The 22554-nt window shown below is 42.9% G+C and overlaps 1 protein-coding gene across 1 annotated transcript in view; it reads right to left on the reverse strand.

The window, feature by feature from the left end:
* The window catches only part of hs3st4 (heparan sulfate (glucosamine) 3-O-sulfotransferase 4), a 145631-nt gene extending 123426 nt beyond the window's left edge, over positions 1-22205 (reverse strand). Inside the window, exon 1 of the mRNA XM_072676417.1 lies at positions 20731-22205. Within this exon, the coding sequence (XP_072532518.1) occupies positions 20731-21434 (704 nt within the window). The 5' untranslated portion in view covers positions 21435-22205. The remainder of the gene's footprint in view (positions 1-20730) is intronic.
* Positions 22206-22554: the final 349 nt, after the last annotated feature.

Genomic DNA, 22554 nt, shown 5'->3' on the forward strand with positions numbered 1-22554 from the left:
TGGTGTCATTTACAATACCCAACACCTTACAGATGCTTATGTATAATAACTGGAGCATTAGAGACTTGAAGCCTCAGTCCCTATTTGTAAATCTATAAGTCATCTCCCTAAAAGAAAGAGGCTTGAGTCGGAAAACATTAAGGTTTCCGTAAGAGACAGAAAATGGCATTTGGTGTAATTTACAATGCACGGCGGTGCTCTGGTTGACTGCAGCTCCTATTACAGCTCCTGTGCCATGGGAGCGCCAGCGATTACATTCATTATCACAACAGGATTGCGCCACCGCGTTTTAGTAATTGACGGAACATGCGGCGGACTAGGCTGCGTCTTTCACATGTGAATAATGCGCCGGGCAGACGGAGAAAGGAAGACTGTCATGAAGGGAAAGAGCTAAGAAGGGAATAAGAGCTAAGAGCAGTGGAGGCATGCAAATCACGATAGGGCTTCAGGTCCTTTTGGTGGGTGGCTTTTCTTGCCCTTTCATACTCATGTCAGCTGTCTGCTAGGCACGACCTTTCACCATCAACAACACCACACCGGCTTCCAAGGCCTTCAGAACATACTTGCATAAGAGTTATGCATGCTTTATGGAAGTTCAGACGTTCTTCTAAGAGGCTACGGTTATTCTTTTGCAATTTCAGCACACAATGACAATAGCAGCACTTTTTTCCTCAGTAGACAACGTCCCATAATAACATGAAATGACATGGAATTACAGCTTCCCTTGTCAATTACAGGCCGACATTCAGTCCTACGTCAGAAACGTGGCATGAAGCTCAAGGAGCTGGCGCTAAGTAACTCCACCTGCAAAATTTGTCTGACCTGCTTATTTTCCAGCTTCAAATAAGTGAGAATTTCGAGGAGGAGCTTTCCGAAGAATGCTGGTGGCCTACAAGGCAGCTAAATACTAGACTGTACTGTAACTTTGTTCACAAACCACCCCAGAGCCACTCTAAAGATAGCCAAGATCAGGTGGTGAACGCACCGACACCGTTCACCACCTGAGCTGGTCTTGAGTGGACACAACTATGCAGAATTAGAATTGGGCAGTTTTTGAGATATTTTCACTTGCTGACATCTTCTGGATCTGGCTGATCTTTATACTGGGTCAAATGACCAAGCTGAACTGAACGGGCCCATAGAAATGCTCCAAGAGTTGCCATCACCACACCAGCTTCCACAACCATTAGAGTAAACCTGAGTAAGAGGTCCAGAAGTCCAGAAGTCCAGAAGTTCAGATGTTCAGACGTTCTTCAAAAAGCTCATGATTATTATCTGCAATTTTAGCACACGATGAAATGACAATAGCAGTCCTTTTAGAGGACAACATAGTCCATAATGACAAGCAATGATGGGGAATTACAGCCCAGCTCGTCAATTACAGCCTGACATGCAGTCGTACCTAGAAAACCGTGGAAATCCCAGACCTGCTTATTTTCCAGCTTGAAATGAGCGACAGGATTTCTGAGGAGCTTTCTGAAGAATGCTGGTGCCCAACAAGGCCGCTATAATGACTAGACTGTAGTCTTTGTTCACAAAATCACTGCAGAGCCACTCTAAGGATTGCAGCGGCCAGGCTTTTGAATGCACCAATACTGGACTGGTCTGGAGTGAAGACACACTATATGGACAAAAGTATTGGGACGCCTACTCGTTCATTGCTTATTGTGAAATCAAGGCTATTTAAAAGAGTTGATTCTGCTTTTGTTGGAGTAACTGTCTCTACTGTCCAGGGAAGAAGGCGGAGGAGTACTGCAGTGAGGATTTGATTGAATTCAGCAGCAAGAGAGTTCTCATTCTTAACGTAATGGATGGAGCACCATCCATCATTCCAGGGAACAGTGCTGGGGGGCTTTATACTCCTCTAGTCCAAGCCTGGCATTAGGCAGCATGGTGCCAATAGGTACTAGGCAAGCTGATTGTGTGCATTTGCACATCCTGTATCAGCAATGGGTGCAACTTAAAATAGCCGAATGCGTTCATTAGATGGGGTGTCCACATACATTTGGACATGTAGTGTACAAATAAATAAAGTTGGAAGCTTTTGAGATCTTGGTTGTCAGAATGACGGTTCATCTTTATTAAATGTTGGTAGAAGTAAATGACTGACACCTTCTCTTTACTTCTTGAGAGGTGGAAATAGTCAGCTGCTTTGGGTTGTTAGGATTGCACATATCAAACACTCTGACATGAACAGAGAGCACCAGTATGATCTTCAAGCAAACGCATCAGCACCTTTATCTTCTGGCATGCCTTGAGGGATGCGGAGACGTCAGAACATATGGTGCTGAACTTCTACCACTGCACAACTGAGAGGGCTTTAATGTGTAAGTGTAATAGTCTGGTAAAGCAACACCTCAAACTGAAAGACAGAAAGACACTATAGAGAGCTGTGAACTTGACACAAGCGATCACGGCTTGCGAACTGTCCCACATTGAACAGACGTATATATTGTCGCTGATGCTCAAAAACCTTGTATCTCCATTTTTCACTTTTTGACATAATGTGAATCTGGCAGCTGTCATTTACATGGTGTCAATAATCTCTCATCAAATGGACCATCAGAAATGCTCCAAATTCAGCTAGAATAAAATGTTTTCTACATTGACGTCCATTGAAAGTCAAATAGGTAAAGCTAAGCTATATAAGTTGACTTTAGATAAGCTTGTTATCTGTAAGTATTTACTTACTCAATAAAACACTGCTATTAGAATAAACACTAATAATAACACTCCTACAGAAAGTGGTGGTGATTCTCCATCACTGTGTTCATCATTAGAACATCTCCAAAGTTCTCCTCTCTCATGGAGTCTAGTATTATTTAGAGTTCTCCTGAGATCAACACCTGGTTTGGTGGTAAATCAGGGCTTAATGATGGTAAAACAGGTGAGCTGCTGCTGCTGCTGCTGCAGCTGCTGCTGCTGCTGCTGATGGAGTTGAACACATCCTCCACGCTGTGCTGGCTGGACTGGGGGGCGTCCAGGAGAAACCTGGAGGAACCGACCGAGCTCTTTTCTTCAGACTAGCTCACCGACAAGATCTCACTACTTTCTTCAGAATGAGAAGCTCTTTCTCCTTTTACTGGATTAATGTTCACCTGCTTTATCTGTTCTGACGAGATCTGGAGCTTCTACAGTGAAAATTCTTATTTCTGAGACAAATTTGTTTAAATTCTGCACATCTAAAGCCTTTGCAATGTGCTGAATATTGGTCCGTACGACAGCAGAAGAATAGAAAATAAAAAATAAATAAAAATAAAAAACAAATTTCAAGCTAACAATAAAGAAAAAACACTGATTTTTCATGATAGTTATGTTTGTGACATTCTATTGACTATAGGGCATAGTAGATGTATGTTCATATTATAAAGGCTCTACTTTTCCAGAAAACTGTTTACATACCTATATTAACCCTCAGCATGGGCCTCATACACCTCAGCTCTTCAATCTCATAACTACGTTAATATCACAATTATCATCAGCTTTATAAACCCTAAAACCGAGCCCTGGGGGACACCATCAAACGGGCTAAACTAAACTGTTCCCAAATAATTCATAATGGGTTCTGCATTAGGACTGATAACTGAATAATAAATCTAGGGTTCAGTGTGTTAGGTAAGGCTTTCAATGTAGGCACATTTGCATAGCCTCCACAACCCCGGACTGTAGCTCGGAGCACGCCATCGCGATTCAAGCCGAAATGCGTGTTTGTCTGCTGGAGCTGATGGAATGCAAGCTCCCATAAGAGGTTAAATGGATCTTGTCCTCAGTTTCTAAAGCAGGCCCTGTGGCCCACATTATAAAATAATCATTTCAGCCATCACCATCAACAGCTCTGAGGCCGGTGCCGGAAAACCATGTGACAGGCGAATCCCAGAGCCAGCATGCATCGCCATCACATGATGAGCCTTCTCACCGCATGGCCAGCTCAAAGGCGCTAACCAAACAGAGAGGCTTTCAGCTCCAGCCTGCTATAGCCCTGGGCAGCCATCAGCCTTTGGTAGGTGGGTGCTTTTTAATGTATGACACTTTTAACAGTAAAGGGTAAAAACAGGGTTCCATAGCTCCACCATTCAGTACCAAGGGTTTCTATAGCAGGTGGTATTTCCTTAGTCTGTCCATTTTACTACAGAAAGTGGTGGTGGTTCTCCATCACTGTGTTCATCATTAGAACATCTCCAAAGTTCTCCTCAGATCAACACCTGGTTTGGTGGTAAATCAGGGCTTAATGATGGTAAATCAGGTGAGCTGCTGCTGCTGCTGATGATGATGATGATGATGATGATGGAGTTGAACACATCCTCCACGCTGTGCTGGCTGGACTGGGGGCGTCCAGGAGAAACCTGGAGGAACCGACCGAGCTCTGTTCTTCAGAGCTGCTCACCGACAAGATCTCACTACTTTCTTCAGAATGAGAAGCTCTTGTTTCTCCTTGTTACTGGATTTATGTTCACCTGCTTTATCTGTTCTGATGAGATCTGGAGCTTCTACTGTAAAACCTCTCTCTGCTGAGAGACATGATTCAGAGTGATGTGATTAGGGGCCTAAAGCCTCTATACAGTGCTGTATTTATAGATATGCATAGTACATCAATAGTTTAAATTTGTGTGATAATAATAAGTACATTTCCAAAATCATTTTTGAGTAAAAACATTACATAGATAAACTCGTGTGAACCCTAATTTCTAATCCTACATGGAAGCATGCGGCAGCTTCTCGAAATCCAGCACAAATGGAGCATCCAAGATACTTGTGACTACATCTACGACAGTCAGGCACTGCTGGAACTGAGTAAATATTACAAGTCGTTCACACTGTCAGTACATGCTGGTCCTTGGCTTTTGAGGACCTGTCCTTAAGACCATGATGCAAGAGGAAACAGAAGAGCAGCAAGCCTGTCAGTGTCCACGCTAGGCTAACGCTAACCCTGTGTTCATTTTCATTTGAAACATGGCTGAAACCCCCCTGATTCACCCATTCAACCAAACAAGCTCACTCATGATCGTTCTGCACTGTGTATGTCGCCTTATCTGTGTGCTATAAGAACCACTACCAGATCCAGATCAGTGTTTTGTGTGTTTTGATGAATCAAAGTTTTCATATAATTCCAATAAAGTACATTTTTTCAACAATACTGCGACCTGATTACCCTGCACTCTCCGAAATCTGTCACTTTCGTGCTCATGCAATACTAGTGTCTTATTTGTGATTGACCAATTTTGAACATATTGAGGGACATTTTTACTATTGTAATATGTAGTAGTATGAAATAATGGGTGTAAGAAAATATTGAAATATTGAAGATTTAGTCAAAGAATAAGTAGTATTTTGTATTTTGTATGTGGTGTCGATTCTCAGAAGCACCGTACTGTATTTAAATGAATAGTTTACATGTAAAGATTGGTGTCAGACAGTGGTTCATTTGGTGGTGTGTTTAAACCCTGACTGTGCAGCCTGATCTCACGGTGAAAACATCCATATTGATTGTTTGTAAAAACTATAAAACTGTAAAATGTCATTTTATTATCTTAATCTAAACCTAAACCTAATCGTAACCTAGATCTTGATCTACATCTAAACCTAACCTTAACCTACATCTTAATTTAAACCTAATCTTAACCTACATGTTAACCTACACCTTAACCTACACCTTAATTTACACCTAAACATAGTCTAAATCTAACCTTGACCTACATATGAATCTACTGCTAAACCTAATCTAAACCTAACTTTAACCTTCACCTTAATCTATACCTAAACCCAGTCTGAGCCTAACCTTAACCTTCACCCTAATCTACAGATAAACCTAATCTGAACCTAACTTTAACCTTCACCTTAATCTACATCTAAACCTAACCTTAACCTTCACCTTAATCTACATCTAAACCTAACCTTAACCTTCACCTTAATTTACATCTAAACCTAACCTTGACCTACACCTTAATCGACATTTAAACCTAATCTTAACCTTCACCTTAATCTACATCTAAACCTAACCTTAACCTTCACCTTAATCTACATCTAAACCTAACCTTAACCTTCACCTTAATCTACATCTAAACCTAACCTTGACCTACACCTTAATCGACATTTAAACCTAATCTTAACCTTCACCTTAATCTACATCTAAACCTAATTTTAACCTTCACCTTAATCTACATCTAAACCTAACCTTAACCTACACCTTAATCTACATCTAAACCTAACCTTGACCTACACCTTAATCTACATCTAAACCTAACCTTAACCTTCACCTTAATCTACATCTAAATCTAACCCTAACCTTCACCTTAATCTACATCTAAACCTAACCTTGACCTACACCTTAATCTACATCTAAACCTAACCTTAACCTTCACCTTAATCTACATCTAAATCTAACCCTAACCTTCACCTTAATCTACATCTAAACCTAACCTTGACCTACACCTTAATCTACATCTAAACCTAACCTTAACCTTCACCTTAATCTACATCTAAACCTAACCTTAACCTTCACCTTAATCTACATCTAAAGCTAATTTCAACCTTCACCTTAATCCACATCTAAACCTAATTTTAACCTTCACCTTAATCTACATCTAAACCTAACCTTAACCTACACCTTAATGTATATCTAAACCTAACCTTAACCTTCACCTTAATCTACATCTAAACCTAACCTTAACCTTCACCTTAATCTACATCTAAACCTAACCTTAACCTTCACCTTAATCTACATCTAAACCTAACCTTAACCTACACCTTAATCTACATCTAAACCTAACTTTCAACTTCACCTTAATCTACATCTAAACCTAACCTTAACCTTCACCTTAATGTATATCTAAACCTAATCTTGACCTACACCTTAATCTACATCTAACCCTAACCTTAACCTTCACCTTAATCTACATCTAAACCTAACCTTCACCTACACCTTAATCGACACCTTAACCTAATCTAAACATAACTTTAACCTTCACCTTAATCTACATCTAAAATTAATCTAGACCTAATTTTAACCTTCACCTTAATCTACACCTAAATCTAGTCTGAACCTAACCTTGACCTACATCGTAATCTATATCTAAACCTAATCTAAACCCTCACCTTAATTTACACCTAAACCTAATCTAAACCTAACTCTAACCTTCACCTTAATGTATATCTAAACCTAACCTTGATCTTCACCTTAATCTACATCTAAATCTAATCTAAACCTAACCTTAACCTTCACCTTAATCTACACCTAAACCCAGTCTGAGCCTAACCTTAACCTACACCTCAATCTACACCTAAACCTAACCTCAACCTGGTGGTTCACATGATGGTGTTTTATAAAAGTTTCCCTTAAATTTGATTAATAACATCACCATCTATCCCCTTGCTTACGGTACCACAGTAAACGTGACCGGAGTTCTGCCATGGGAAGGGTGCTGTCCTTACCCACTAAGCTACAACAACCACTTCCACCATCAAATAAACTAAAAAAAACTCAGAAACTCATTCCAACAAAGCTGTAAATTTGTTGAAACCTAAAAAAAGTGGATAAACCGTTTACCGCCCACTCCAAACCCTTTAAACCCTTTTTGTCACCTTTTCGGAGTGCACAGCATCTCACCACTCCCAACCAAAACTCACGTCTGGAGAACATCAAACGCAGCTGTTTGCTGAGACACGTCTGAAGGGGCAGAACAGAAGGTGGTGGTGGAGCGAGACTCGGAGAGGGAGAAACGTGGGCATGGAGGAACACGCTTGCATTACGAGCTTGGCAAATTAAACTATCTGTTATTAAATACAAGGTATAACATTCCCTCCTCTGGCATCACTCTGTTCATTAACTAATTATCATGGCACATTAATTTTCCAAGCCCTGGAGCATTTGTTGGGTTTATGTGTATGTGTGTGTGTGTGTGTGTGTGTGTGTGTTTAAAAAAAAAAGAAAGAAAGAAAGGAAAGTAGGCTTATTACAAAACTGAGTGGGACCAGTTCGAGAAGAGCCGTGCCAATGTGGAGCCAAGGGCTGCTGGGATTGCTTCATTTACATTCCACAGATTGCATCAGAAATTCCGAGACATTGTTTTCCTTCTCCCTTCCCTTCCCCCCACCCCACCTCAACCCACCCCTCCACCCCCTTCCCCGACTCCTCTCGCTTGTTAATTGGGGACAGCGTGGCAAGAAACAGATATGCGCCGACACGTAAGCACAATAGCAGCATCAAACAGCGGCCTCTAATTAGGACGTGTTAATGAGGATGGCACTGCGCTTGACCATGACCATGCTTTTCTAACAGTCACCCCCCCCCCCCCCCTCCCTCCTATCTGCAGTTGGCCAGGAAACTCGTGCATGCCCGCTGCGCCCTTTAGTTGGGCATGCATGCCCCTCCATGTCTCTATTTTTTTTTATTTTTTTTATTTTTCCAAATCAAGAAGGCAGTTGTTGTAGCAAACGTTCCCTTCCATCCATCTGAGGACATGTTTACAAAGCTTTCATTTATGAGCGATTCCCAGGCCCGGCGAGCACAGCCCCAGCGTGACGTTGATTAGGAGGCTTGTCAGAAATAAGCTGGAGAGGCCCCCGTTCCACCACAGACCTGTATTCATTTAGTTCTACCAATTTCCACCGCGCCATATCTCGGCCTGTGAAATCCGCCATGACATGAGAGTGAATTTTGCCCTTTAAAAAAAAATGAGAAAAAAAAAACACACTAAGCAAGCGGGTTAATCTTTCTTTCTTTCCCACAGCAACCTCAATCTTACTGTGGCCAGCGTCGCCTCCTGTGATCCCAGGCCGCTGCAGTAAATTAAATTAAATAAACCCATTAGTCACAGAACTACTACCTCCTCACCTCTGCCCAGATGCGCTTTCATGGTTTGTTGGCCCTTTAAAAGGAGCCAGAGGGGCTCGGCTAAAGTGACTGAGATTGCAAAGTGACCTTGACTTCAACGTAAAGGAGGAAGGCCATCTTCTTTGTTTATCAGCCTGGATCAATTAAAATAACACGTCGGACACGTAGCGCAACCCGGTATGTGCTGCTCGGAGTTGTGTGTGAGTTAAATATACAATTATTTCAGAATCAATCAGCGGTTAAGACTCTCTTGCGCTCTCTCTCTCTCTCTCTTTCTATTTCACTCTCTCTCTCCATTGGAGACTCCAGGCAGACTACAGGCAAAATGGTGGTGGATGGTGCTCAAGAGGATGAGGTGGCTGGCAGGCAGCCTAAGCACACTGTAGCAGATAGAATGGACTGCCCATCTCCAGCAAAACACCTGTAGACTTAACAGTGAAGCACATGTCGGAGCAGAGAGTCGCAATTTCTCCCCGTGCCGTTATTTCACCTCGACTATTACAGCTGTAAATCACGAAGAAGCCCTGTTTACTTTGGAGAGATAAAAGCAGAGAAACAGTGACTCCAGAGACGAACAGAGAATTCAAATGAGGGCTGGTTACAGAAGGAACGCAAATTCAACGTATTTGATTGTTGGAATTCCCAAATGCTCTGGAGCTATTTTAAGGATCTGTTTAAGGATGTAATTCATGTAACGAACGTAACAAACTTAACCCCAGCAAGACGGAGCTGCTGTACATCCCAGGAACTGCTGGACCCAAAAATGATCCCGCCATCCCTCAAAATCTGCGGAATTCAAGCATCCAGGCTTTTTACTGTTCTGCACCAAAGTAGTGGAACGAACTCCCCCTGGGTGTCCGAACGGCCGAGTCGCTTGCTGTCTTCAAACCCAGACTGAAGACCCTCCTCTTCTGAAAGTACTTGGACGAATAGCAGAGTGGTCACCTTACTGACTTGTGTTTAGTAGAGTCTAAACTTAGAGGATCTTTGAATTATTAGTCTATTCAAACTAGCTGAGGTTTTTCTTGGGTAAATAGCAAAGCACTTTTGTAAGTCGCTCTGGAGAAGAGTGTCTGCTAAATGTCTTAAATGTAAATGTAAATGTAACGAGTAAAAAGCTTGTTCGGGTTTTGATTAGCATATATATACATATATATATATATATATTTTTTTTTTTTCATTACCCCTAAACAGGCATTGTTCCAAAATCCATCTTTAGCTGTTTGACCTTATTCCCCTCATTGAACAGAGTGTGTAACCCCGTTATATCCACTGGGTGTCCAATGCTGTAAAAGGCATAATGTGGTTCTTCAGACATTTAGTTCTAGCTACACGTTACGAAATATGTCTACAATACAAAAAATACAAAATATGTTCACCCTCTAACAATTTTTTTTGTTTAATGGCAAAAACGTGAAGATATAATGTATTTCTAAGTTACCCCAAAACGTATCTGTGACCACTCGGTTGAGATGTTCACTTAGGGTAAACAGAATAACAGATGCTAACATTACCTCTGCATAAGCACGGCATATGATTATATTGCCAATTTCCTTGCTAGGCTGAATTGTGATGAGATGTGTTTATACCTTCAGATCAAACTTTATACCTTCAGATCAACTTTAAAGCCATTTACCTTTCACATAAAATACATAATAAACAAGATATACTTCATAACATTTACAGTCAAATACAGTATTGTATTACAGTGACTATTTTGTAGTTCCAGCCTTGAAATACCCTAACTGGGCAAGTCAACCGGCTGGTTGATTTTTGTATCCACAAAAGTTGCTAAATGAGAATCCAGGAACATCATTTTACCAATATTTATTTACTCTTTAATTTATTTTATGTATTTCTTAGTATTACTGTTAAAGGGCCAATGCTATAATGTACATCACATCAACCCAGCTGATGCTTTACTAGTCTTGCAGAGCAGGTCTCATATCACATTTGTCATGCCCTCTATGGCGTTCTTCATGACCACTTCAGTGCTATTAGAGTTTACATTTTTCCCTAAGCAATACTGAAAGAAATTCAAAGAAGCACAATCCCAAAAATTACAGTCCTAGGAGATCCCTAACCGTAAACGCTTTGGAGGCATTTCTGCTGGCAGTCTGGGGAAATGTTCTGGAGGCACTTGAGCACTTGCTGGTGAAATAAGCTAGCTGTGATTTCGCAGTGATGTAATTTCCCTCTCACACAGTTTGAGAGGTAGAGGTGTAAGAGAGAATGCCATTATCTGTACATGTTTAGCGCTCTTAATGTCTGTACACTTTTAAAAATAGAAGTACTTTGAATGGTTTCTTTAAGTGATACCACAGGAAACAAACAACTTTGGTCCCTTAATGTTTGTAAAAGAGAAATAAAAGAGAGTGAAGTTTCTTTAGATGCACTCACATGCCTCTGTTGTAATCATGGTTAATTGTATAGAGTTTCTCTTCTAATTTAGTGATTTTCTAAAAAAAAACTCAAGAATAGCAAGAATAGTGCAGTTTCAGATCTTTTTTGTTTTTCAAATCTAACTATACATATATATATATATATATATATATATATATATATTCTTCATTACCCCTAAACAGGCATTGTAACCGCACGGGTTAAACTGCTGTAATAACAACTCTCCAAAATCCATCTTCAGCTGATGACCTTATTCATTGAACAGAGCGTATAATCCCGTTATATCCACTGGGTGTACAATTAGTAGTTTTTAATATATATTAAACATAAAAAAACAACCCTACCATATTTTCTTATCAGCTTCCAGCTTTTGTGATGTAACATGGTGTAGTTTTTATTCATTTTTTTTTGCTTTTGTTGTTTGTTTGTGCCAAAGTTTGTTGTTTGTTTGTAAAAAGTTTCAGAAATGAGAGATATATCCTCTGACACATTTATTTCTTTTTAAATTCGTTTAACTTATTTTTTTCATTTATCAGAAAACATTTTCTTTTTCCTATTATAATTAATATTCTTAATGTTGCCATGTTAATTTTCTTTTTCTTTTAGAATATCGGTATATGCATACATTTACAATGCTAACTATCTATTATCTGTGCTTATTTGTTCCAAACTTATCCTACCTTATCCTACATGTCCTAATCCTATTCTAATATATTAAAAATAGATATTCGTAAATTACATTAAATGCTAAATACTAAATTTATAAAATTAACCCCTTATGCTCTGTGACTTTTATTTACACCCTAAGGATTATTAACCAGTAACTACATGCAAAGCAAAGTAGGGGAAAAAGCCAGGAACCACTGGGGGTTCCGAGTAGTTTAATAGGTTCAAAAGGAAATTAAATTCTAAATTGTTTAGTAGTTAATGTTAATCTTATTAAAATTTATGAAAATAACATCCAGACAAAGTACAGCAATCAGATTTTGGTTGAAAATATGATATTATAAACACTTTGTATAACACTTCAGATGCTGCACTTCTGGTAGATGCTAACTTCATTTCTTTCCATCTATCTATCCATCCATCCATCCATCCATCCATCCATCCATCTATCTATCTATCTATCCATCCATCCATCCATCCATCTATCTATCTTTCATGTATTTTCCATATATTTTTATTTGACTACTTCCTTTAAGCTTGGGTATAGCTGACACAGATGTGCAAATGCACACACACAGCTTGTCTAGTCCTTGTAGAGAAGTACTACCAACAGAATAAGACTCTCTGTAGCAGATAAACATGAACCTACTGGTATTGGTATCGGATAAACTATTTGTAATACCCTTTATTTCGGAAGAAGCAATGAAAGAACAGGTGTCCCAATACTTTTGTCCAGAACAGTGCTGATTATATATTAAAGAACGACCCACCAGTAGGACATAACGTTACTGGTTACCCCCTTTAGATAGCAACACTCTGAAAGGCCTTCAAGGGTGCAGAGCACGTCAGTCTTCAGCAGATCTCTAATGCCAATAATCCAAATTATCCGGGAAAAACAATCACCCTCTGATATACCAATTAGCAATTAGCATAATCCCTAAAAGCATCCCTTTTTCATCTCATCGGCTTAGTCTGGATCTCAGAGGACCCTGGCACATGTAGCAGTTTCTATATTAACATCACTTTTTTTGCCAAGGCGGTACGTGTGGAGGCATTCTCATGTGGTGCTTGATTAATGGTGCATGCACATAATTGATGGTGGGGAACTTTAAACCCTCAAAAGACTTTGGCAGCGGAAAAGTTGAAAATGAAGCGGAAGTCAGTGAAGAATGGATCTCGCTCATTTTTTATGTGTTTTTTTTTTTTTTAAATCCAATCTGGAGAACTTTGGGCTTTTATGTAGAGACTATGTAGCGAGCGGTTTACACTTCCAATACTCAGGTCCTACATTGTTTCACACTATGCTAAAATTATTCTAGCGGAATACCCCACGGTAATTTGAGGCAAGAAAGAGCATGAATAAATAAACAGCGTAAAGCGATGAGAAACTTCAAAGGCAATGGGACAATCAGAGCAAACAAGCTTTCTGGAAGCCAATGAATGCGTGCGTCTTTGTTTGCGGCAGTGACTCAGGAGTGTAAACAGAGGAATTAGCTCACACCTCCGGAGTCTGAGCACATCTCCCCGCCATAATTGAATTAAGCCTGTCACAATCTTGCAAGCCGCATATGCTAGTCGGTGGTGTGACGTGTGCCGTGTGCCGTTCGCGGCTTTTGTGTGGCGACAGCCCTGTGATTTCAGCTTTGCGCTCCCTTCAGCTCGTGATACATCCCAGATATAGTGTATTACCTCCAATCCCAGTTCCATCAAAAGCTAAATTCTATTACACCTCGCCTGCCTGATCCGCATTGTGTACAGTACATCACTCCTGCATCCTCAATGTCAGATGCCACGGAGCGAGGCGGGTTAAAGCCATGCGTCTGAAGCATGGTGGGAGTTTCATGGCAGGATTTCCTCTGTCTGTTCTGCCCGTCCCCTTGGAGGAGCGGTAAAGCCCCGCTGAGGTAAATGTCAGGTCAAGGGAGCAAGGCTCCTACATGCTGCAAACAGCCTGTCTGCCCTTGCTTCACGGCTTGCTTCCCTCCAGCGTGTCAGGCATCCTGTCTGAGCTGTAGAAGCTCGCTTCTTTTGGGGGGGCTAGCGTCTGGAGACATAGTCACTAAGTAGCCCAGGAAGAGAGGAGGAGGAAGAGGAAGAGGAGGAAGAGGAGGAGGAGGTGGAGGTGGAGGGGGTGGGATCTTGACATGATTGACATGCCTATTTGTCCTGGGAAAGCCTCAGTGTGATGTATTTAAAGATGCCTGTAAAGCAGCCCTCGCGCCGAATGGAATCATTGTTCCTCCTGGCTGGAATTGCATCACGGCAATTCTGCAGAAAGTAAATAATCCCAGGGAGATGGGAATCCTTTTAAGCCTGAAATGACTTCAACTTGGACTTTATTTTTGGCTTCCAAATGAATCATTTAACGGATCGACGCTGTGCCTGTCATTTTCCAGCAATCCGTCCATGAAAAGGAACGAAAATAACCGCTTCAAGACTTTAAACAGCCTTTTCTGTCGACGACAGAGGAGCCGAGACGATGAAAAACACATCCAGGTTCGCTTTAAGGGCCGCGGAAAGCCGAGGAAGAAGCTGTGCATTAACGGCAGCCTGTATACCAATGTCATTTTTTTTATGTCGGCAAATTAAATTGGCAAATTCAATTCTCGGCCTAAGTGAATTAAACCGGTGGAATTGAATGATGATCATCGCTTCAGAATCTTGGTAACAGGACGAACCCCACCAGGAGGGGAGTGGGGGGGGGGTGAATGTCAAAGAGAGAGAGAGAGAGGGGGGGGGGAGGTTGGATGTGGTGAGAGGAACAGAAGTAAAGGGGTAATTGTGTAAAAAAAAAAAGCTCACTTGATACTGCCTGGACTTTTCTTTTTTCAGCCATCAAGGATACAGTGTCGTGACTCCCACTATAATTCTGGTGTCACAAAAGAAATGGGCTCCAATAGCCCCGGCAGCTGACCCCTGAGTAAGTGGCACAATATGAACTGGCTTTCTTTTTTTACCTTGACTCTGGAGGCCACGGAAAACCTTTTCCAGGCTTTGTGGCACTGTGTGAATGTTTGTGCCTTAAGGCACGGCGACTTTAAATCTCAGATGTAATTGGACTGTCAAGACACTGTCTGGGATTGTTTCCTGGGGTACAAGTAAATGTGCACGCAATAAGATGCAGATTCCAGGGCATGTCTGGATACTGCCCATATGAGGTCACGGAAAAGGGCAATTATTTTCTTTATTTCCCCCTCGCCGTGTCTCAAGACGCCGCAGTTCTCGGATATCTGGCGGCGGAGAACGAAGCGTGAGGCCGGCCGGCCGGCGAGCCGCGCTAATGCCTAGTCAAAAGATGACAGACAAGAGAGATAAACATGTGAGGCGTCTGATGAGGAACGCCGGTGGAGGCGCCCGCATCTCCCGCGCTGGTGGGCCTAATCAAGCGGAAAGGAGGGCGCTGAGACAAACCGGCCTGCCGCAGTCCACCACCTCTCGACAGGCGGCGGAGCATGCTGCTAATTAAAAAGTTTAATTCCGCAACTGCGGCGCTGGCATCCGAGGGCCCAGAGGTGCGTCCTTGCGTGCCTTGGCGAAGGCTTATCAGGGGCAGCCAGATTGGGGCATCCCAGGAAGGAGCGTGCGGAACGCAGAGGAGCAGCAGAGTGTGGAGACTCGGCACCCAGCCTGGGCTTGGGAGGGAGCCCACGCCTCTCCCCTCTCCCCTCTCCTCTCCCCGTCCAACCACCCTCCCTTCCTCCCTCCTTCTTTCTTTCCCCCGGTATCAGACGGCCAGTGAGGAAAGGCGAGGAGTCGCAGGCTTGAAGTGAGGGGCAGACATGCTGAGGCTTGGGTAAACAAGGGATAAACGCTGGATTTGGGGCCCGGGCTCTGCTTCGCTCAGCAGTGGATCTGTGTCCGTGGCTCGTTCCTCCTGACAGAGGCTCCTGTGTCAGAGCCCGACAGAGAGAGGATCAGCTGGGCACCGTCGCTCGCTCGCTCGCTTGCTCGCTCATTCGCTCACTCGCTCGCCCTCCTCCCAAAGCCACCGAGAGGTGGCACGGTGCCACCGTCTACATAACAAGAATTCTATTCAGATGAAGGAGAGCAAGGGAGGAGGAGGCTTTCCAGCCACAGAGATCTAGCATTTAGCAAGAAACAAAACTGCCTCAGTGGTTAAATAGATAATGGAATGAGAGTACTTCATTGTGTAACCTTGGACGGTGTAGAGGCTCTGTGTGGGCTTCGACGTTGTACAACCTCTCATTCATCAGGATGCATTTTACCGCCGACAAAAGGAAAAGGCCTTGGTGCTGGAAGTGCTGAATTTCATTGGGATCGTCTGAAAGGCCGCATCCTTTAATCGCTTGTGACCCCAATGCGAAAACTGAACAGTGCTCCACAGAAGAAGTGGTCTCTGGATCACTCTTCAGGTCTAAATATGATGTGTCAATCATTGGTTGTTTATTGAATAAAATTCGGAAGATTTTCTGAAGCAGAAAAGAGAATGCACCGTGAATACCCGAATAAACCACGAATAAATGCAGTAAATAAATAAAAAAAAATAAATAAATATCCACCCAATCAAGTCACCTTGGCGCTCACTGTCTCTCACTTTTTAACAGCACTGAAAGTATCGCTTCCTCCAGCAGAGGCGAGACTTAAAAAATGGATTCTGTGTAATTCATTAATTCCAAGGCTCTGTTCTAAATGAAGCTTTAATTTGCCCTCTTTTGTTCTCCAGCACCTCTTTAAACCCGTGGTGGAAACCCAGCAGTGGTGTGACTCGCCTAATGATGGCACGGCTATTATCGCCTGACAGAGACAACGCTTTTACCCACTCGATAAAAAACTGGGGGCTTCTCTTGAAAGCAGCAAGGGGTTTAACAAGGCATAAGGTTCCTCCCAGACAAATCTGTTAACCGTTGTGTCAGGTGGTAAAATAAATGTCACTGAAGTGAAGCATCATATCTCAAGACCTGGAAGATTAACTAACTCTCTGTGATGTATATACCTGCTGAAATGAGGCACTAAAGGCCTTTTACTCTTGATATTTGAGGATACGCCGCACGCGCCAGATTTCAGAACAGCTGCCTCGTCAAACGTATGCCTTGACGCACCTTAGGCACAAGCGCAGGCATCCACAGTTGGATATTACCATGCATGATGTGTAACAGGTAAGACCTGACGTTATTAATGGTACAAATTTAATAGCTGTCATTAATTCAATATTAAATATGCCTCTGGGCACATATCGAATCATAGCGTTTGATTTCATTATTGATTTTAGGACTAATATTAAATGAAGAAAGTGAATGCGAAGTGGTTCTCATTCATTTTCTATTAAACGCTGTTTTTTTTGCTTTGAATGCTTTGAAATCTTGAGTAAATCACGGAATGAAAATTATATAAGATGCAGATTATTGTTCGGACTTATTTTAAGAAGTTTTTAAGAAGAGATTTTAAAGTAAGATCTAACAACAGAAGACTTTTTTGCAATGCAGAGATTTTGACTATGAAAAATGACTATAAATATAAAATGAAATTATAAAATTAATATAAAATTATCTAATGTTCGTCTCTTCAACCTTAAAAATGACGTCATGTGGTAACAAGCAATTGAACTGGGTTTATTCTCAATTAACTCAAATAAATATATATTTTTTTCTAATCAATTGTTCATTATTGTTGTTTTACACAAACACAAAGATCACAAGTTACAAATCAGCATCAGCAGCCCATCTTCAACTCCACCCATCCCTGATCTCTGACCACAACAAAAACAACATCGGCAGACCCGTATAATAACCACAAAATAAACAACCGCTCCAATTCAAATAAATGGTTCATTTATAGAATATTCATTTGAGTTGTGGTCAGAGATCAGGGATGGGTGGAGTTGATGCTGTTGATGCTGATTTGTAACTTGTGATCTTTGTGTTTGTGTAAAACAACAATAATGAACAATTGATCACAAAAAAATATATATATTCAAGTTATTTGAGAATAAACCCAGTTCAAATGCTTGTTACCACATGACGCCATAAACACAGTTAAACTGTTTGTTACCCCATTAAGTGCTTTTTAGGGGTTTCTCCCTTATCAGTATCTGTTAGGCCAATAACCGTAATTTAGCTTTATCATATTTTAAAGCCCACAAAACTCTGACTTCAATATAATTAATAATATAATCGCTCCCGTAATTCATCACTCTTTGAACTCTAGTCTGGTTCAGATTTTACCACATTTGATGCCACCAGCTTGCTTAATGTCGGATTGTATAATTAACAGACCAACAGAAATGGAAATTACCGGAATTATCAAAAACTGGAAATCTGAACTGATCATCAAACCGATTATAATACAGAATACCTTACATTTTCTTTGTTTTACGGTTACTTAAAATAAAATTGTGTAAAATTAAAAGTGTAAGGTCTTGCCATGGCCTTGAAAATGCCTACTATCATTGCTGTCACACAAAAACCTTCCTGTAAAGTTAGCAACATCTCCAAAGCAGCAACTTTCAATGTAAAAAGGAGGATTTCCATTTGTCCATTCATCATGAAATTCTGTTAAACATAAAGAACAACCGTATTCACAAAATCGGAGATACAAGAGTTTTGTATGACAGCAATGGCATGACCCCCAGCATGCCACGTGTCATCTGGAAGTTAACCTTACTTGGCTGGAGAACGCAGAGACAAATTTGCGTCCGCTTAAGGGATTTGCCTGGCTCAGGGGCCCGAAAACACCCTGGCACTCTTTGGTGTTATTCATGTAAGCCTGTCATCCTCCTCTCTAATGAGCCCCACACCATGAGTGTAATGCAGCGACTTGCATTAACACCCAGCAAATGAACGGCCCAGGGTTTCAGCGCTCCTCTGAAGTGAAATGCAGCAGATGTTCTTCTGCTTCTCCTTGAGTCAGAGTCTGGAGAGTGTGAGGCCACTGCACCACCACCAAAAAACACACCCGCACACACATATACGCACATACACACGTATACGCAGCACCTTAACACTCCCTCACTACTGCTATACGCTTATACATGCAATCTCGCTCGGCCCATCTTCGCTAGGTTTGCTCGGCTGCTCGGATGAATGACCCTCTTTGCACTGCAGGTGCTCTTAGGGCGTGGGGCTGCGGTTACAGCAGCTCTCTGTAAACCAGCACTGACCCAAATTGGTAATGGGATAACACAATACTGGTAGATAACACTAATAATAATAAGCAATCGCAGCTTGGGTACACTCTTAAATCAATAGAGGCTCCTAAACAGTTCAGTGTTCTAGGATTTCTGTATCATTCCCAGGGTTTTTTAGTGAACTTCAAAGGTGCTTCTTCCACAAATAACACTTTTCTGGTGCCTTTATTTTCTAGGAATGTGCAGAAAATGGGGTGTTTGGGGAGAATGTATGAGGAAGCACACACCTGAGCAAGCACTTCATGATTCAGGCTCACTTGGGAGCGGGCTGACGTTGGGAATAGAGCATACGCTGCACCTGACTCACGTATATGCAGGGACTGTGAGCATGAAGCTGCTGTTAGATGAACCAAGGCCACAGCAGTTATTCTGCTACCCACCATACGTCAGATAGTACAACACTAATAAAAAGGCCTAGAATTCAATGACTGCATGTTATACTGAGCTAGAATTTGTCTACAATGTATTCCACCAAATTTCAACAATGCATAATGCATGCTTCTAGATCAGCCACAACATTAAAACCACTGACAGATAAAGTGAATTGACAAAGTGCATTGATAATCCAATGCTTCCAATAGCACCCACATAGGGGTGGATATATTAGGGGAGGTTCTTGAAGTTGATGTGAGGTTGCAAAGCAAACAGTGATGTCTAGACTTCTTAGTCTTATGGACCTGTCTTATGATTATGGAAGCCCTACTTCACAACTTTCAGGGCTTCAACGATGCCTTAGTGCTACGGGACACCTTCAGGGATCTTAAGAAGTCTACGGAGAGGTTTGGGCAGCATGTGGGGGATCTAACCAATATTAGGCAGGTGGTTTTAATGTTATGGCTGATATGCTGTATACCGGGAGTGCCAGTGCTAAAGAAACTAGTATGGATATAAACAAAAAATCAGCCACAAGCAAAACCTGTTTATATGAAACACCTGCCGTACTTGGGCAGAGACTCAAATGTTGACCCACACCCACAGTGTGCTATTTCTGCTATTATCTCAAACAAATTTAGTGCTCTGTGAGATACCGGGCACAAAAGCCACGGGACTGGAGATGTGTGTGTGTGAGAGAGAGAGATTGGCGAGAGCTGTACAGCACAGACATGAGTAGAAATATTGCCTGCCTACTGTATATCATTGAGGATGCCAGTGGATGTCGGATAGTATTAGAAACATTGTTTTGGGATGTTGTTTTTGCATCATGTTCAACCTTGGTGCTTGTGAACTGGGGTGATGGGATGACAGGACCTAATACTGAAGCGGCGCCGAGAGTTAGATCTCGGGGATAAAACTGCACCATGTTCCATTGCAGACCCCATTCGCCCATTATTTGCAATGGAAAAGTAGATGTACGGAACCTCAGAAGAGCCTGAAATGCACACAGGTGGGCCTTAAGGACCATGTTGTACATTTGCTGGTACACTAACTACACTAACTTGCTCTACATTGATCTTAAAATTGTGCCTGTTCACCATTCAGTGAATAGCACTGCTAAAAACGCAGGCCCCGTATTGCTTCTCAGTGAGTTGATGGCTAATAGTACAGTAGAACCCTTATGATATTATGATCAGGTTCCTTCAACTTTACGCACGAGACTGGTTCTTTCAATCCACCCAGAGCTTCTTTAAAGAACCACTGCAGCTTGTGGCACCGTTACAACAAACGAAGAGGAAAGGAATGCGCGCACCTGTACCAGTCAAGCCCCTTCTCGTAGTTCCTGTCGAAGAAGTGGGGCTCGTTCCCGACCGCGCGGACGTCAGGGTGGACCCTCAGAGCTTCGAGAAGCGCCCTAGTACCTCCTTTCTTCACTCCGATTATAATGGCCTGGGGGAGCTTCTTCTCGCCGTAATCCGAGGTGCAGTTGGGCGCTCTCCGGAGGCTGGGGTCGCTGTCCGTGGTGCTGAAGTCCTGCCGCTCTTTCTCCACAGCGGCGATAGCGTGGAAGCTGCCACTGCTGCCACTGCTGCCACTACTGCCACTGCTGCCACTACTGCCACTGCTACTACTACTACTACTGCTGCTTGTGGTGCTGCTGGTGGTCGCCGGGGCCGCTTGGGCTCTCTCCCAGCCGGTGGTCCACTCACCATCGCGCTTGTCCGTGGAGAAAACGAGCGTTTGCTCCGTGGCCGTCCTCTCGATCAGCTCCTCGTCGAAGTAGGACCGAGAAGCGGTGGAGTAAAGTTTGTCCCTCAGCGTCACGAAAGTTGTCTCCTCCGTCACCAGCCGGGCCTGGTAGACGTAGTTGTCTTGCAGGGGGAACTGCAGCTGCGAGCTGTAGCAGCTCATCAAGCTGTAGAACAGGTAGGTGACGGAGAGGGAGAGGGTGAACATGAATAAGATCTTCCTGGGCACTTTAGAAGTCAAACCCGAAGTGCTGGACCAAAATGCCATCTCTGATAGCAGTGATCCCTCTCAGAGAAGTGGCCAGACATGTTTCCTCCCCCTTAACCTCCTCTTGCGAGTCTTGTGTGGACACTCAACAACAACAACAACAACAACAACAAAGACCACCAAATAACGAAGCTGTCACTATCAGAGTGAAGCCCCCCATGCTGCAATCCGGTGCGAGAGAGAGCGAGAGAGAGCGAGAGAGAGCGCGAGGGCGCGCGAGACAGAGGAGGGAAACGGATCGTTAAAATTCCAGAAGAATATCACGCGTCGCTTTCGTGCGCATCGATTTCGTATTCCAGCAGCTGACAGCCTTTGTCACAATTTATCGGACTGAACTTGCAGATTGGAGAGGCTGCGGTCTGGCGTCCTTCCCAATGAACAGCCCAGCTTGATGCAGCCAGAGGGTGATGGACGAAGTCTTGGCATTTTACACAAACACACACACACACGTCCTCACATACACACACGCGTTCTCACATACACTCACACACGTCCACATTTGCGCACACACAAAGAAACAAGTCTTTGGAGTGGTGCGTCCTCGCCCACTTGGAGATCGCCTAAGCCTCTCAGAGCGCACCGCTGTCCTTCACGTTGGCTCTCTTTTTGTCGTTGCCAAAGCTGGTCAATGGATAGACAGCGAAGGATGTTAATCCTCGCGCGCGTGCTGGTGAATGTGGTGGTGGTGGTGGTGGTGGTGGTGACCGGGTGGTGGTGGTGACGGTGGTGGTGGTGGTGGAGATAGTCTTTCACGGAGCCCCGTCCTCCCACTGCTAATCCACTAACTTTGCGCGCAGGAAAGTGAACAGCCTCCGCGTAAATATTCATGGGCTCCTCTCGGTGGCTGAGAGAGAGCTGCGCGCTGATTGGTGCGGGCGCCGTGAGCATCAGCAGTGTGAGCTCACACCAAAAGCAGTGTAGTAAGAGCAGGGCAAGTGCGCACAGCATACACCCACTGCTTTAAAATCTCACCTCATCTGCCATAACATTAAAACCACAGCCAGGTGAGGAGAATAGCACTGATGATCTGGTTCCGGTGGCTCCTGTCAAGAGGTGGGATGTATTCGAGAGCAAGGGAACAGTCAGTTCTTGAAGGTGATGTGTTGGAAGAACCTGAGGC

The sequence above is a fragment of the Salminus brasiliensis genome, chromosome 3, assembly GCF_030463535.1.
Source record: "Salminus brasiliensis chromosome 3, fSalBra1.hap2, whole genome shotgun sequence".
Taxonomy (NCBI): Eukaryota; Metazoa; Chordata; class Actinopteri; order Characiformes; family Bryconidae; genus Salminus; species Salminus brasiliensis.